The sequence below is a fragment of the Semicossyphus pulcher genome, unplaced genomic scaffold (assembly GCF_022749685.1).
Source record: "Semicossyphus pulcher isolate SPU_LCO1_2020_fin unplaced genomic scaffold, fSemPul1.0.p SCAF_37, whole genome shotgun sequence".
Taxonomy (NCBI): domain Eukaryota; kingdom Metazoa; phylum Chordata; class Actinopteri; order Labriformes; family Labridae; genus Semicossyphus; species Semicossyphus pulcher.
In genome coordinates, this window is record NW_027211712.1 from 534,631 (window position 1) to 549,707 (window position 15,077).

The 15,077-nt window shown below is 47.6% G+C and overlaps 1 protein-coding gene across 1 annotated transcript; it reads right to left on the reverse strand.

The window, feature by feature from the left end:
• Positions 1-1,516: 1,516 nt before the first annotated feature.
• Positions 1,517-14,824, reverse strand: vcam1b (vascular cell adhesion molecule 1b). The gene is made up of 10 exons (XM_069679172.1): positions 14,788-14,824; positions 13,439-13,741; positions 11,924-12,229; positions 11,546-11,806; positions 9,478-9,744; positions 9,109-9,387; positions 6,693-6,995; positions 5,722-5,991; positions 3,764-4,024; positions 1,517-3,649 (listed from the first exon to the last, which is right to left on the reverse strand). Exons 1-10 carry the CDS (start codon positions 14,822-14,824, stop codon positions 3,489-3,491), a joined length of 2,448 nt encoding a protein of 815 aa, XP_069535273.1. The 3' UTR covers positions 1,517-3,488.
• Between the last annotated feature and the right edge of the window lie 253 nt (positions 14,825-15,077).

The window sequence follows — 15,077 nt, forward strand, 5'->3', positions numbered from 1 at the left end:
CTGTATCAAAAGGTCAAATATCCTCCACATTTAGACACAGAACACACAAACTGCTGCTTGTTTCCTCCCGCTGTGTGAGTCTGCAGTCTCTGGCTGATGGAGACAAACAGCAGGTGGCGCTACGGTTGGTGCTATTCACCATCCTCACACGGCGGCCATTTTCCTCTGACATCACAGTCAGCGTTGGGAAGCTTGATGCTGCTATAGCACGGACGTGTTCCAGGTTGCGAGTCGTTTAAACAAATGGACTCTGACAAATCGTTAACATTTCACAGCTCCCTGATTGATCAGCTACAGAGGAGACAATAAACAGGGAACATCTGGAGACAACAGCTAACATTAGCATGTAACCCCCCCTAGCTAACATTGGAGCGAGCTTCTTAACGTGACCGTTAGCAGGAAATAAAAACCTTTCAAATCACCTTTATTAAGTCACAACAACAACAACTTTGGAAATCAGAGAAAACTTTGGCACACTAAGAGCTGAAGTTTAATTTTACAGACTCTGTTCTTCTTTGTAGCGTCCTTCTTGTCATCATCTTTAAGACCTGCAGACCGTGAAAACTTCAGTCAGAAGAACAACTTCCTAACTCTGAGTAGCACCTGAAGGCAGCATTACACCTCACACAACAGGAAACACACATCTCACTGCCTGTTTTCAGTCCCGTTTTATCCTCTCCGGTCCTGGTCCTGGTCCGGAATGTTTGTCTAAATAATCTCAGTCCTCCTCTTAGAGACCTCTTTTAGCTTTCAATCACATCCCACAGTGTTCTTGGTTGTCATGGAGATGGCTCAGTGTTGATCACATGACGTGAGTTTGGATCCTCTGATCATGTGATCATATGAGACACACCTGAAAGCTCTGTAAAAACGTCTAACTGGACCTTAACTTTAGCCTGGTCCTCTGTGATTTGTGCTCTCTGTGCTGAGGGTGAAAAACAAACATGAGACTGATTCATATTCACACCTCACATCTGAAGCCCTCCTGTCTCCATGACGACCAGCTGTGAGCCAATCAGCTTTGTGTCTGAGACAAAAAGCAGCAGACTGTTTAATTAATCTGTTCAGCTCATTAAACAGCTTAGAGGGAGAGAGAGAGCCAGGAATTAGACCCAGCCCACTGAAAACGCCAGAGTCTCACACACACACACACACACACACACACACACACACACACACTGCTCTCAGTGTCACGGAACTGACCTGAACCTGGTCCACCACCCGGGATGACCTGGACTCACCTGTGAGCCGGATCAGACCCATCTCAGGGTCAGAGTCCTCATGATGAAGCTCAGCTGACAGTAAACTGTGATATTCTCATTTTACATGAATCACATGTTAGATTGTCACAGTGCTGCATTAAAGGGCCTCAGGACAAACGAGTGTCGTGCCCCTGCTGACCAACACCTGTCCCAGCTGCTCCATGAAGTCCTGATCTGCAGCTTTTCACTAAACCCTCAAAGACTCTCTTCAGAACCACCAGTCAGTCCGTCACTTTTAGAACTCCCCTGGCACGAACATTTTATATATTTTATTTTATTTTACAGAGAAATAAACATCAATATTTTTGTCAATCAACCAAAGAATCAATTCTTTAAAAAACGTAATCAGCAGATTTCCCAAAAAGGAAAATAACCTTTAGTTTGTATAATACATCAAGAGAGAAGCAGGACCATGTTCTTACACACCTCACAGGTTCACACGGGTTCACACGGGTTCACACGGCAGCAACAAGCAGAGCTGCTGTTGTTTCTTATGGACAAATTTATTTACACATGTTCATTCATCACACACAGCAGAGGGGGGGGGGGGGGTCAGTCTCATCAGTACAGACTGTCCTCAGTGGGGAGACATTGTGTGTCTTTAAGAGAAGCTGTCAGGACTGACGGTTTGAACAGGAGTGTAGGCGTTACCGTGGTAACGGACTAAGGCACCCTAAAGACTTCCAGTAAACACAGTGTGACAGAAGTGAAAGGGAAAGCTCATGACCTCCTGTTGAATCACAGGAAATTCCCAGGAAATCTGAAGAATAAATACATATAGCAACACATCAGATAATCACACACACACACACACACACACACACACTCATACAATTGAAGGTGTGCCAAACAACACACTAAGAGTAAAACCAGAACTGAAAGTTTAAAACCTGCTCGCTCACAGAAAGCCCCTCCAGAGTCACGGGGGATTTTTCTTACGTGTTGGAAGCTGAGGTCAGCTTTGGACTCTCTTAAAGGGACAGTCCACTGAACAGGTCAGAGTTCACAGCTGCTGAGAGTCACTGATTCCACAAAAAAGGGGTAAAAAAAAGAATGAGCTTCTGCAGGACAAGACTAAACTGTGGACTGCTGTTCATATATGTCCTCATGTAGCAACAGGAAGTGAACATCAGTATTTCTCAGTCCTCAGGAGTGGAAGCAACATGCTAGAACATGGTAGCCACATGTTCTGACTCGGCAGCAGGCTCTGGGATGTGGCAGCCAAGCACTGGATTGTAATAAATATATGTTGTCATGTCCTGGGATGATGCCACCATGTTTTGGAATTTGGTGGCTACATGTTTGGACACGTTAGCTAAATGTTCAGGATGTTGTAGCCACAAATGACGATCCAGAGGCCACATAAAGAAAGGAAGAAGCCATCAATTGGAACATTAGTGTCAAATGTTGGTGCCAAACACACTTGTTAGAACTTGGTGGTCACAGTTTGGGACATTACAGCCACATGTTAGGATGATGGTGCCCCATATTGGTCGGTGGTTGTCACACTGGGATATTAAAGGGGCAGTCTAATGTTCCGAGAACATGGTAGCCACATGTTTGTGAAGGTTATCACATTTTTAGATATTGGTTTTATAAGTGTTTAGGATGTTTACATTCACATGTTGCAAATAAGCAGCCACAAGTTGGGAGATGGTAGTCACATGTTAGCATAACGAAGCCAGAAGTCAGGACCTGGTAGCTACACATGAGGACGTGGTGGTCACATGTTGGGATGCTCTGGTGTCCTGAAACAGTCGCTTCTTATACGTAGGGAAGGTAGTAGCCACATGTTTAGGTGTGCTAGTCAAATATCGAGACATCAAAGCCACAAAGTGCGTATCAAAGAACATGGCAGCCACATGAAGGTAGATGGTGTCACATGTTTAAAATTGGTAACCGTATGTTGAGATCGTCACATTTGGAGATATTAAAGCCACATGGACGTTTGGCTGTCACGCAATGCGAACATTAAAGTGGTAGCAACATGTTGCAAACTAGCAACCACCAGTCTGGAAGGGGTCGGCTGAATGTATGGACATTATAACGCCATGTTAGCATGACACAAGTCAGGACATGGCAGCTACACATTAGGAGGTGGTGGTCACATGACAGAAGTTGGTAGCCACATTTTAGAACATGGTAGCCACGTGCTGTTATGGTGTCACATGTTGGTATGTTGAAGCCACTGGTTGGAAGTTGGTAGTCACATGTTGGGGTTTCGCCTCAGGCTGAGGGAGGGGCAGACTGAGGCAGCTGGTAGAAGCCTTTCTTCCTGGACCTCCTCAGGTAGTCAAGGAGCAGAGCAGCAGCTGCTAGCCCAGCGGCTACGCAGACGACTGGGATGATGACAGCACTGAGTCTGGGAGGACGGCTGAGCCTTCTCTCTGCAACAAGCAAGACAAAGACTTCAGGATGGCCTAAAACACCTACACCTACAGCAAAGACTGTAAAAACATTACATCATCTCTGAATGAGCACAGACAGGAGAGCAAACTGACCTGTGACCCTGATGCTGAACACTTTGACCTGGTACCCAAGGTCGTTGGTCACGTTGACTTGGTAAACCCCAGAGTCTCTGGCCGTGACGTTGACCAACAGGAAGGTGCCGTTGGGGGAGAATAGCTCCGTCCCATTGATCAGCTTCTTCAGGAACATGGCTGAGGGAGGGAAACTTTTGGTATGGCAGGAGACAGTGACGTTTTGTCCCTCCTGGACCTCCGTAGATGGCAGGACGAGGACTGCGGTGTTCCTGGGAGGAGCTGGACCACAAGAAACCAGATTAAAGGTAAAACTGTGATGGACGCAGAAGTTACTCTGATGTCAATTTTAGATTACAGAGTCCGTTTAGGAGCAGCAGCCTGACATGTTTCATCTTGCAGTACCTCTCCCCACCAGCAGTGGACAGTGGACAGCAGTGCACTTCCTGTTATATGTTCGAATGTGAGAAATCGAATGTTGCTGCAGCTTCAAACAGCCGATGACGGACGGCTTCAGATTCTTTACACGGTTAAACATTCAGCTTCTCTCCTGAGCAGTGTGCAGGGCAACATTAATCAGTAACAATTCTTTAATCACTGAAGTATTCTATTGATTTATTGTTTCATCTGGTCGTGAACATCAGGAATAAAAAGCTCTGTGATGCCACACGGACTCACAGATGTCTTATTTTGTCTGACTGAGATTCAGTTTCAGATTCAGTGCTGTTTTTGACCCTGTTTCAGTGTCCTGAGGACGGCAGGGGCTGACCTCGCTGCCGTCGGGTGCAGGTGTAACTCAGGTGGTAGGCGCCCTGTGTACAGAGGCTCCTCCTCGACGCACTGATCGCAGGTTCGACTCCCGGTCTGCTGATCATTTGGTGCATGTCACCCCCTGCTCTCTACTCCCCATACTACCCGTCTCTCTTCAGCTGTCCTGTCTAATAAAGGCAGAGGCAGAAAAATAAAGAAAGAAGCTGTGAACTGAATGAAGACGAAGCCCGCTCTGCTACATGCTCTCCATAAAAGGTCCTGTTGACGAACTGCTGAGCTGACCCTGTTGACCTGTTGTTAACCCTGTAACACACATATCATCACCTGATACTGACCCCCCCCCCCGACTGTCATGTGACTGCATGTGTAGTCGTCGCTCACTTCTTCTTTTAACAAACGTTTGAGCAACTCAGTTTCCTTCGTATTTACAGATGCATCTCATCACTGTCATTATTTATCAAACAGGTTGCCCTGGATACACAGTCTGCAGTAGGCTCCCTCCTCAGGTGTGAACACTGATAAGACACCTGGACTCGCAGTTTGAGCACAGAGCTGAATGAACATGAGACTGAGGATCAGCTCAGTCTGCTCTAGATCAGCGTCTGAAGGCAGCAGGAGGCTGAGAGCTGGAAGTGTCTTACTGATTACCGAGTGTATTTCTGTCCGGAGAAGCACTCAGCATCATGTGAAGGAGTGAGAGGTCGGCCTCTCTGATAACAGCCGTCAGAACAGGAGAAAAAAACTCAAACAAAAAGCAGCAGAAGAACTGGAGGACTAAAAGAATTTGGGAAATGCTGTTTCAATGTTTCATATCGCAAAGTTCATGTGGAGTGCCACAAGGCTCTGTCCTTGGTCCTCGAGCTTTCCTCCTTCTCTCTTTTATCCTCATCGTCTGCGTGGGCAGCTGCTGCTGTCCAGAGGAGACCTGAGCCTTTTACAACAGCGCCTCACAGCAACAAGCTAAGCTAGCAGCACAGTGACATATAGCCTCTCTCTGTACTCTCTCTACAAACCGGCTTCTGCCCGGCACTCTGACAGGTCAAGGTTTAACCTGCAGACTGAACTCAGGGCTGAAAAAACTACACAGAGAAATTTTCTTACAGTTATTGTTTACATAAAATGAGACCATAAAGAGCAATTTGAGAACATGAGGTCGCGTATTTCAAGAAACAGTCAAAGTGTGAAGTTAACTCAGAGAGGAGCGGTACCTCTGACGGTGAGCGAGCTGCTGGCCAGCTCAGATCCGTACTGGTTGGAGGCTTCACACTGGTAGTGGGCGGAGTCTTCCAGCTTGGCGGAGGAGAGGTTAAAGGACAGTGAGGAGGAGGCAGGGTCAGTCCTCTGAAGCTCCACCCCCTCCCTCGTCAGCACCATTGTGGTGGGTGGCGCTCCCTCTGAGCGGCAGGTAAACGTCACCCGCTGACCCTCCAGCACCTCCTCACCTGGACTCACTGAGAGGGAGGTTCTCCTTGGATGATCTGAGACACAAACAGAGCAGGACAGAGTTTAACAAAACCTGAAGCTAAGCCAAGAGGTTCACAGACTCCGTACAAACAATCTGACGACAGTAAATGCACCTTGAAAGCCTCTTCCCTCCTCAGTTCAATCACACAGATGTCCCGCCCCCTCCAGCACAAAATAACAGGATAGGCCAATCAGCTGTCAAAAAAAAATGACGCTCCCAGCAAGTTTGTCAGCGTCTGAACTGAACCAATCACAGCACTGTTGCAGTAACCTCGGGTCTCTGTGGCAGCAGGCGGGAACAGTTCATCCAGACGTCCCAGAAACACCCCCAGCCCCTTCAGTGTACCGAGTGTTCCCAGGCCAGAGGAGAGCTGTGGGTCTGGGTCTGGTACCAGGACCAGGCTGTTAATGTTAAAGTGTAAACACTGACCCGAGCCCAGACAGACTCTCTGAGGTAGGACCTGAATGGTGTCCACACTGTACTTGCTCAGGCTGAACTGGTTTTATCTGAACTGGGTCAGAGGTCCAGCATCTCTGTAGAACTGGTTCAGGACTCAGAGCAACTGCAGAGGACTGACTGATGTGTGTCCCATTCTGTTGGTTTAAACATGAACCTGGACTTTCCTGCTGAAGTTAGCTTCTCTGACACTTCCTGCAGCTACTTCACAATAAAAGCCTCATTAATAAAAAGTCTTTTGTTTGCTCAGACACTCACAGTGGACCTGCAGGTGGGTGCTGGTCCTCCTGGACCTCAACACGTCTCCATCCTCCGCCAGCAGCTCAGCTCTGCAGGTCAGAACCTGCTGGTCCGCCGTGACCCGGTGCCGAAGAACAGACGAGACGTTCTCTAAGGAACTGGAGAACCTGAAGGTCTCTGACGTCAGCGTTGTGTTCCCCAACAGCCACTCGATCCTCATCTGATTGGCTGAAAAGACGTTGGTGACATTACAGCCAAGGACAGCCTCCTGACCCAGCAGGACAGGGCCGGGATCCTTTAGAACCGGATCAGATGGAAACGCTGGAGAGGAGAAACACAGCAGAGAAGAACACATCGATGTTCAACAGAAGAAGAAGGAAGAGGACGGTCAGAGACCACAGACGCAACATCTGATCCTGCTTCCTTTAGAACACACGCACACGGCGCGAGGCCCACAGACTGAGTAAGGAGTGTTAGCCACCTCCACTCATTGGTCTGTTCGAAGCCTTGCCTTTGACATCTTATGAGCACATTTGGACAATAGGGTCGGTGTGTGTCGAGGGGTTAGCAACTGCTTATTCATCAGCTACCACTTGTGCTAGGTCGATTAGCAGGTTAACTAACAGGAACTGTTTTTAACTGGGTTTGGGATGACTGGAATATTGGCGAGACTAGAGATAGAGACCATAAACTATGTTTACTGAAGCCGCTTTCACACTGGTCAAAAAACCCGCTAACACCCGCTAAGACCCGCCTTTTTTGCTGAGTGTGAAAGGTTACAATCAGCATTCAGACCCGGGTCACATGACTCTGCAGCAGACCCGGGTAATTATCGCCTCGGCTCCGATCGGCATTGATGGGAACATAAAACCCACGTTGACACGCTAATCTCCGCCCCCTCTCCGGCTCCACTTCTGCGACTCCTCGTCAGCTACAAACTCCGCCCGTCTCCGTCCGAGCAGCGCTCGAACATCGTTCCAGATTCATCATTTGATGAACAGACTGAATGAGTAACAGATACAATACAGACCTGACCACCGTCACATCTTCACTGGTTACTAACCCTGTCTGCGGCACGTTTGTGACGTCCGCTGCATTAGACTTCATGAAGTGGAGTGCTGCTCTCAGACACAGTGAGGAGTTTGTAACATGAAACAGTCTTTTTCATGTCGTCTGCATCAAAATGAAACATGTTTTATGTTCCTGCAGTTTCAGAGCTCGAAGAGTTAAAGACGATTCAGTGGTTATGAGACTCTGTGTCTGTGGGGGAGGATCTCACTGTGCTGCACTCTGAGTGCTGGGGGGTGTTTGGCTTCTCTCTCCCCTGTTGTGTCACTTCCTGTCGGTCAAAGCTCAGATTAAAAACAGATCTGTTTGAAACGTGCTCGTAAAGCTCTCTGACCTTTGACCCCTCACTCTGTCTAAACACACTGCAGCAGCAGCACCCCCCACCGCCCTGCCCCTGGGACCGGCAGGAATGTCTCAGCATCACATCTGAGCCTGATGATTCACACTGCAGATTAAACTGAGAAGCTGTTTCTGTCTAATCGGAGGAACAAACGTCTCCTGAACAGCCGGAGTTTGATCCTCTGACAGACGATCACATCACAGACGCAGGAAGTGCTCCCGGCCTTTAAACTACAGCTGATGTAGTGGCCAAACTGTGAGTGTATAAAAACAGGCTGCAGGCTTGAGGTCAGCACTATGCTGTGGCCATCTTGGACGAGACGAGGAGTTAGTAGCTACAAAGTTATCAAAAGCTAAACAGTCTGTGCCTTTGGCTAATTGGTTAGCTGCTAATAAGCTAGTTAGCACCATGTTTCCCACAGAGTGAGACTCTGATCTGAGTTTATCTGAAGAGGCTCAGAGAGCTGATGTAGAGGAGGTGACCCTGGACTGTGTGAGCTGTGTGAGCCATGACGGTTCATTAATAACGCTTTGCTTTTCTGATGTCCTCGCTGAGCCACCGTACCACTGTGATGCTGCCTGTGTGATGTAATAGACCTGTGCTGTGTTGAAATGTCATACTATTGTAGCAGTGCGTCCTGATGTGGCCTAAATGTAGTCTGTAGTATGCAAACTAAGCTAAATGTGCAGTACGCCAAACATGCCCGCATGTCGTACTGATTCGGAGAAAATCTCCAGTGTGCATCAGACCAGTCTACCTCGCCTGCTGTATCCCACAATGCAAAGCGCTGGAACGTCACAGCGGCAGTTAAAATGATGGACAGCAGCAGCATTCCAGCAGAAGGGGGCGCTATAGCTAAAGAAGCGGCATTAGCGTTATTGTTTATTCCCACCTGGCGTAGCATACTGCAAAATGAATTTGAAAAGCTCCTCCATACTACAGACTACAGCCGAACGCAGTATATAGTATGTAGTATATAGTACAGCATTTCAAACACAGCCCTGTTCTCAGGTGTGTGAGACTCACAGAAGACCTGGACCCGGATGTTTGCGGTTCTGAAGACGGAGTCACACTCTGCCTCACAGGTAAAGCCCCCCTGGTCCTGGAGGTCCAGGTCCTGCAGGTGGAGATGGGACAATCCGTCCTCCTGCTGCGTCTTCTGGAGGACCATCTCCTCCTCATCTGTCCTCCTCCAGCTCAGGGTGGGGGGGTGGAGACATCCAGAGGCTCTGCAGGTGAGGACCAGATCTGACCCCCAGTACACTGCAGAGAGCGGAGAACTCACCTCCACCTGCAGAGGGTGAGCTGAACCACAAGATATGAATCAGATCATTCAGCCGGCCATCACAGCGGCTACATCCAATAAAGTTTCATTTGTTCAAAGAGGAGCGTTACCTCTGACGGTGAGCGAGCTGCTGGCCAGCTCAGATCCGTACTGGTTGGAGGCTTCACACTGGTAGTGGGCGGAGTCTTCCAGCTGGGCCGAGGAGAGGTTAAAGGACAGTGAGGAGGTGGGGTCAGCCCTCTGGAGCTCCGCCCCCTCCTTTCTCAGTACCAGTGTGGTGGGTGGAGCTCCCTCTGAGCGGCAGGTAAACATCACCAACTGACCCTCCAGCACCTCCTCACCTGGACTCACTGAGAGGGAGGTGTTGATGGGTGGGGCTGTGGGAGGAGCAAACACATAAGTCAAAAGAGGGGACAGGTAAACAAGGAGGGGGCGGAGTCTAAACATCATTAATACAGCATTTACTGTTAATGTGACTTAAAAGACCAGTGGAACTGACTCTGCTGCTTCTGGTACTTCTGAAGGTTCAACTGCAGTGCAGAAGCTCTCAGTGTGTGTACAGTGAGTGCAGTGTGTGTACAGTGAGTGCAGTGTGTGTGTACCAGTGTGTGTACAGTGTGTGTACAGTGAGTGCAGTGTGTGTACAGTGAGTGCAGTGTGTGTGTACAGTGAGTGAACAATGTGTGTACAGTGTGTGTAGTGTGTACAGTGTGTGTACAGTGAGTGAACAATGTGTGTACAGTGTGTGTAGTGTGTACAGTGTGTGTACAGTGAGTGTACAGTGTGTGTACCAGTGTGTGTACAGTGAGTGTACTGTGTGTGTACAGTGTGTGTACCAGTGTGTGTACAGTGTGTGTACAGTGAGTGTACTGTGTGTGTACAGTGTGTGTACCAGTGTGTGTACAGTGTGTGTACAGTGAGTGAACAGTGTGTGTACCAGTGTGTGTACAGTGAGTGAACAGTGTGTGTACCAGTGTGTGTACAGTGAGTGTACTGTGTGTGTACAGTGTGTGTACCAGTGTGTGTACAGTGTGTGTACAGTGAGTGAACAGTGTGTGTACTGTGTGTGTGTGTGTAGTGTGTACAGTAAGTGTACAGTGTGGCTACAGTGAGTGTACAGTGTGTGTACAGTGAGTGAACAGTGTGTGTACTGTGTGTGTGAAGTGTGTACAGTGTGTGTACAGTGTGTGTACAGTGAGTACAGTGTGAGTGTACCAGTGTGTGTACAGTGAGTGAACAGTGTGTGTACTGTGTGTGTGAAGTGTGTACAGTGTGTGTACAGTGTGTGTACAGTGAGTGAACAGTGTGTGAACAGTGAGTGTACAGTGAGTGAACAATGTGTGTACAGCGTGTGTACAGTGAGTGAACAGTGTGTGTACAGTGAGTGTACAGTGAGTGAACAATGTGTGTACAGTGAGTGAACAGTGTGTGTACTGTGTGTGTGAAGTGTGTACAGTGAGTGAACAATGTGTGTACAGTATGTGTAGTGTGTACAGTGTGTGTACAGTGAGTGAACAGTGAGTGAACAGTGAGTGTACAGTGAGTGTACAGTGAGTGAACAGTGAGTGTACAGTGAGTGTACAGTGAGTGAACAGTGAGTGTACAGTGTGTGTACAGTGAGTGTACAGTGAGTGTACAGTGAGTGTACAGTGAGTGTACAGTGTGTGTACAGTGAGTGTACAGTGAGTGAACAGTGAGTGTACAGTGAGTGTACAGTGAGTGTACAGTGAGTGAACAGTGAGTGTACAGTGAGTGTACAGTGAGTGTACAGTGAGTGTACAGTGTGTGTACAGTATGTGTAGTGTGTACAGTGTGTGTACAGTGAGTGTACAGTGAGTGAACAGTGAGTGTACAGTGTGTGTACAGTATGTGTAGTGTGTACAGTGTGTGTACAGTATGTGTAGTATGTACAGTGTGTGTACAGTGAGTGTACAGTGAGTGAACAGTGTGTGTACAGTGAGTGTACAGTGTGTGTACAGTGTGTGTACAGTGAGTGAACAGTGAGTGAACAGTGAGTGTACAGTGTGTGTACAGTGTGTGTACAGTGTGTGTAGTGTGTACAGTGAATGTACAGTGTGTGTACAGTGAGTGAACAGTGTGTGTACAGTGTGTGTTTGCTGCCTTGCTCTGCAGCACTCTGTCAGAGATCTTAAATAAAAACAGGAGCTTCACTCTCACCATGGACCGTCACCTCCACAGTAGCCGTCTGGTTTCCTTCGCTGTTTCGGGCCTCGCAGTCATACCATCCAGACTCAGACTGACTCACCGCGTCGAGGACCAGCTGACTGCCTTGAACCTGCACCTCAGACCCCCCCTTCGCTGTCCTGAAGGTCCAGGTGAGCATCGGCTCGGGGTTTCCCTCTGCTGAACAGGTGAAAGTGAGCTGGGAGCCAGCCATCACTGACACAGAGCCTGGTGTCACCGTGACGACAGGGGCATCTACAGAGGAGAGGAGGAGGAGTGTCAGGGGTCAGGGGTCAGATCTGACAGACTGACATAAAATCACATTTCATGTCACATGTCACAGGAGGATCAGACTGGATTCTTGGGACTTACAGAGCGGGTCCAGGTGGATGGTGGACTCTGTGGTCTGCGCCTCGGCCGGCAGGTCCTGCAGGTCCATCGTGGCCCTGCAGCTCATGTTCCCTCCTGAGTCCTGGTCTCTGGGGGTGAACCTGTACTCAGACTGGACCAAGCTGGACCCAAGATCTCCCACAAGGCTTTGCAGTACGGTGTCTCCTCTGAGCCAGGTGAGGGTCAGCAGCTCTGTAGGATGAGCATCAGACACCGTGCAGGTGAGGCTGGACTCCGCCCCCATCCTCAGGTGGGCCTGACCTCTGATCACAGGCGCTGATGGGAGGGCTGAAGGAACAGGGAACCAATCAGAGAGCAGTTAAATGGACTGCACTCATATAGCGCTTTTCTAGTCTTTGCAACCACTCAAAGCTGCTTTTACACTACATGTCACATTCACCAATTCACACACACATTCACACACTGATGGCAGAGGCTGCTACGTTAAGTGTCCAATCAGTCATCACATTCACACACCGTTGGCTATGCCACCGGGAGCAATTTGGGGTTCAGTGTGTTGCCCAAGGACACTTCGACATGTCGACTGAGGGAGCTGGGGATCGAACCTCCGACCTTCCAATTGAAAGACGACCGACTCTACCACTGAGCCACAGCCGCCCCAGTTACCGAATGACCAAAGGTGCATCTGTAATAACGCACATACTTTGATATTAATTGTGATGTTAGTTTTGGCAAGCTAAAAACAGGCTTCAAACAAAATGTAGTTACTGAAAAAATTAGCGGCGACTCCTCGAGTGTTTTTTAGGCCAGTCTCTAACACCTGCCTCAAACACAGGCGTCAGTTTACTGAAATACAGAACATGAAGAATGTTTGTTATGTTTACTGCTGCAGCATTTACAGCCAATCAGGAAAAACATGTTCTGTCAGACTCACAGTAACAGTAGAGTAACAATAGAGTAACAATAAAGCAAAAGTAACAGTACAGTAACAGTAACAGTAGAGTAACAGTAGAGTAACAGTACAGTAACAGTAGAGTAACAATAGAGTAACAATAGAGTAACAATAAAGCAAAAGTAACAGTAACAGTAGAGTAACAGTAACAGTAGATTAACAGTACAGTAACAGTAGAGTAACAGTAACTGTAGAGTAACGGTAGAGTAACAATAGAGTAACAATAAAGCAAAAGTAACAGTAACAGTAGAGTAACAGTACAGTAACAGTAGAGTAACAGTAACTGTAGAGTAACGGTAGAGTAACAGTAACAGTACAGTAACAGTACCATAACCGTAGAGTAACAGTTACCGTAGAGTAATAGTAACACTAGAGTAACAGTAGAGTAGAGTAAAAGTACAGTAAGAGTAACAGTAGAGTATCAGTAGAGTCACAGTAACAGAAGGGTAACAGTAGAGTAACTGTAACAGTAGAGTCACAGTAACAGAAGGGTAACAGTAGAGTAACTGTAACAGTAGAGTTACAGCAACAGTAGAGTATCAGTAGAGTAACAGTAGAGTAACAGTAACCATAGAGTAACTCACAGTAAACTTTCACTGAGACTTTGATCTGCCGGTTCTCTCCTCCACAGCCCACTTTACAAAGAAGCGCTCCCTCGTGCTCCAGCATCACAGGATCAAAGGTCACCACAGACTGGGTCCTGTTGGTGCTGATGGAGGCGCCCAGCGGTCGGTCCCCAAGCAGAGACCAGGACACGCTCGGCATCGTGGGACATTCCTGGACCAGACACACCAGCTGCCCACGCTCCCCCAGCCTCAGCAGAGGACTCCTAGGAATCACATCTACACGTAGGCCCTGAACGCACCACGATAACATCAGCAACACGACTGTGGAGGTAAGCAACAACAACAGTGATTTAAAGCCCCACCCCAATACTGAAACTTAACGGAGAGAAGGGCAGACTGTGAGCAGGGAATCAGCTGTTTAATCTGTGGTGTGTTTAAAGACCTTCAGGAAGAACCAGTGAGTCTCAGACTGAGAGTCAGGCTGACGTGTAGCTGTTTGAGTCTCAACATGCCAACAGATAGTCTGAAGCTAAACAGAACCTGTGACTCTGATTAGCTGGTTCTGATCAAACAGCTGATCTATAGACTGGATTCATCAGATTCATCTCATCATGACTCAGCGTCTCCATCAGTGACACTTTTTATTATTAAACATGAACATTGATGAAAATCACTGATAATAACTTTAATAAACGTCTCTACCAGTCTGAGATTTGATCTGCAGATTAAACTAAGTGATCAATAAGAGTCCACAGTTTATCAACCTGTCGGTCGTGACCCCTCAGAGAGTCACTTTATGTTTACCAAGCTGATCTATAATCAATATGACGAAACAGACAGACAGCTGTGACTGTTCTTCACAGACATCAGCTGTGACTGTTCATCACAGACATCAGATGTGACTGTTCATCACAGACATCAGATGTGACTGTTCTTCACAGACAGACATCAGCTGTGACTGTTCATCACAGACATCAGCTGTGACTGTTCTTCACAGACAGACATCAGCTGTGACTGTTCATCACAGACAGACATCAGCTGTGACTGCTCTTCACAGACAGACATCAGCTGTGACTGTTCATCACAGACAGACATCAGCTGTGACTGCTCTTCACAGACAGACATCAGCTGTGACTTAAACGACGACAAGGAGGAGCTTCGATTTTATGATTATTTTTTTGTAATTATTAACCACAAACAGCAAAATGTCTAAAGGATAGAAAGACTGAGACTGTAAATATGAAATATAACAAATAATATAATATACATATATATATATACAGATATACAATATGTACATATAGTATATATATGTGTATATACATATACATGCATATATATACACATGCTGAAGGTGTTGATCTGACCTGAGAGCAGCAGAAGATGAATCTTGCACACAGACATCCTGAGGAACGAGTGAATGAATGAAGAAGTGAAGATCAGGAGCATCTCCGTGTCGACGTCTCAGAAAACTGTCGATGTGTAAAAAAAGGAGAAACAAAAACACCTCCTCTGCTCCTCCTCTCAGCCCCAAATGCCCGACTCTCTCCCTCCCTCCCTCCCTCCTATGTCTCTCTCTGTCTGTCCGTGTGACTCTGCAGCCCACAGCGCCCTCTGTAGGACACACAGGAAACCTGTTTCTTTGTTTCTCTTTGGG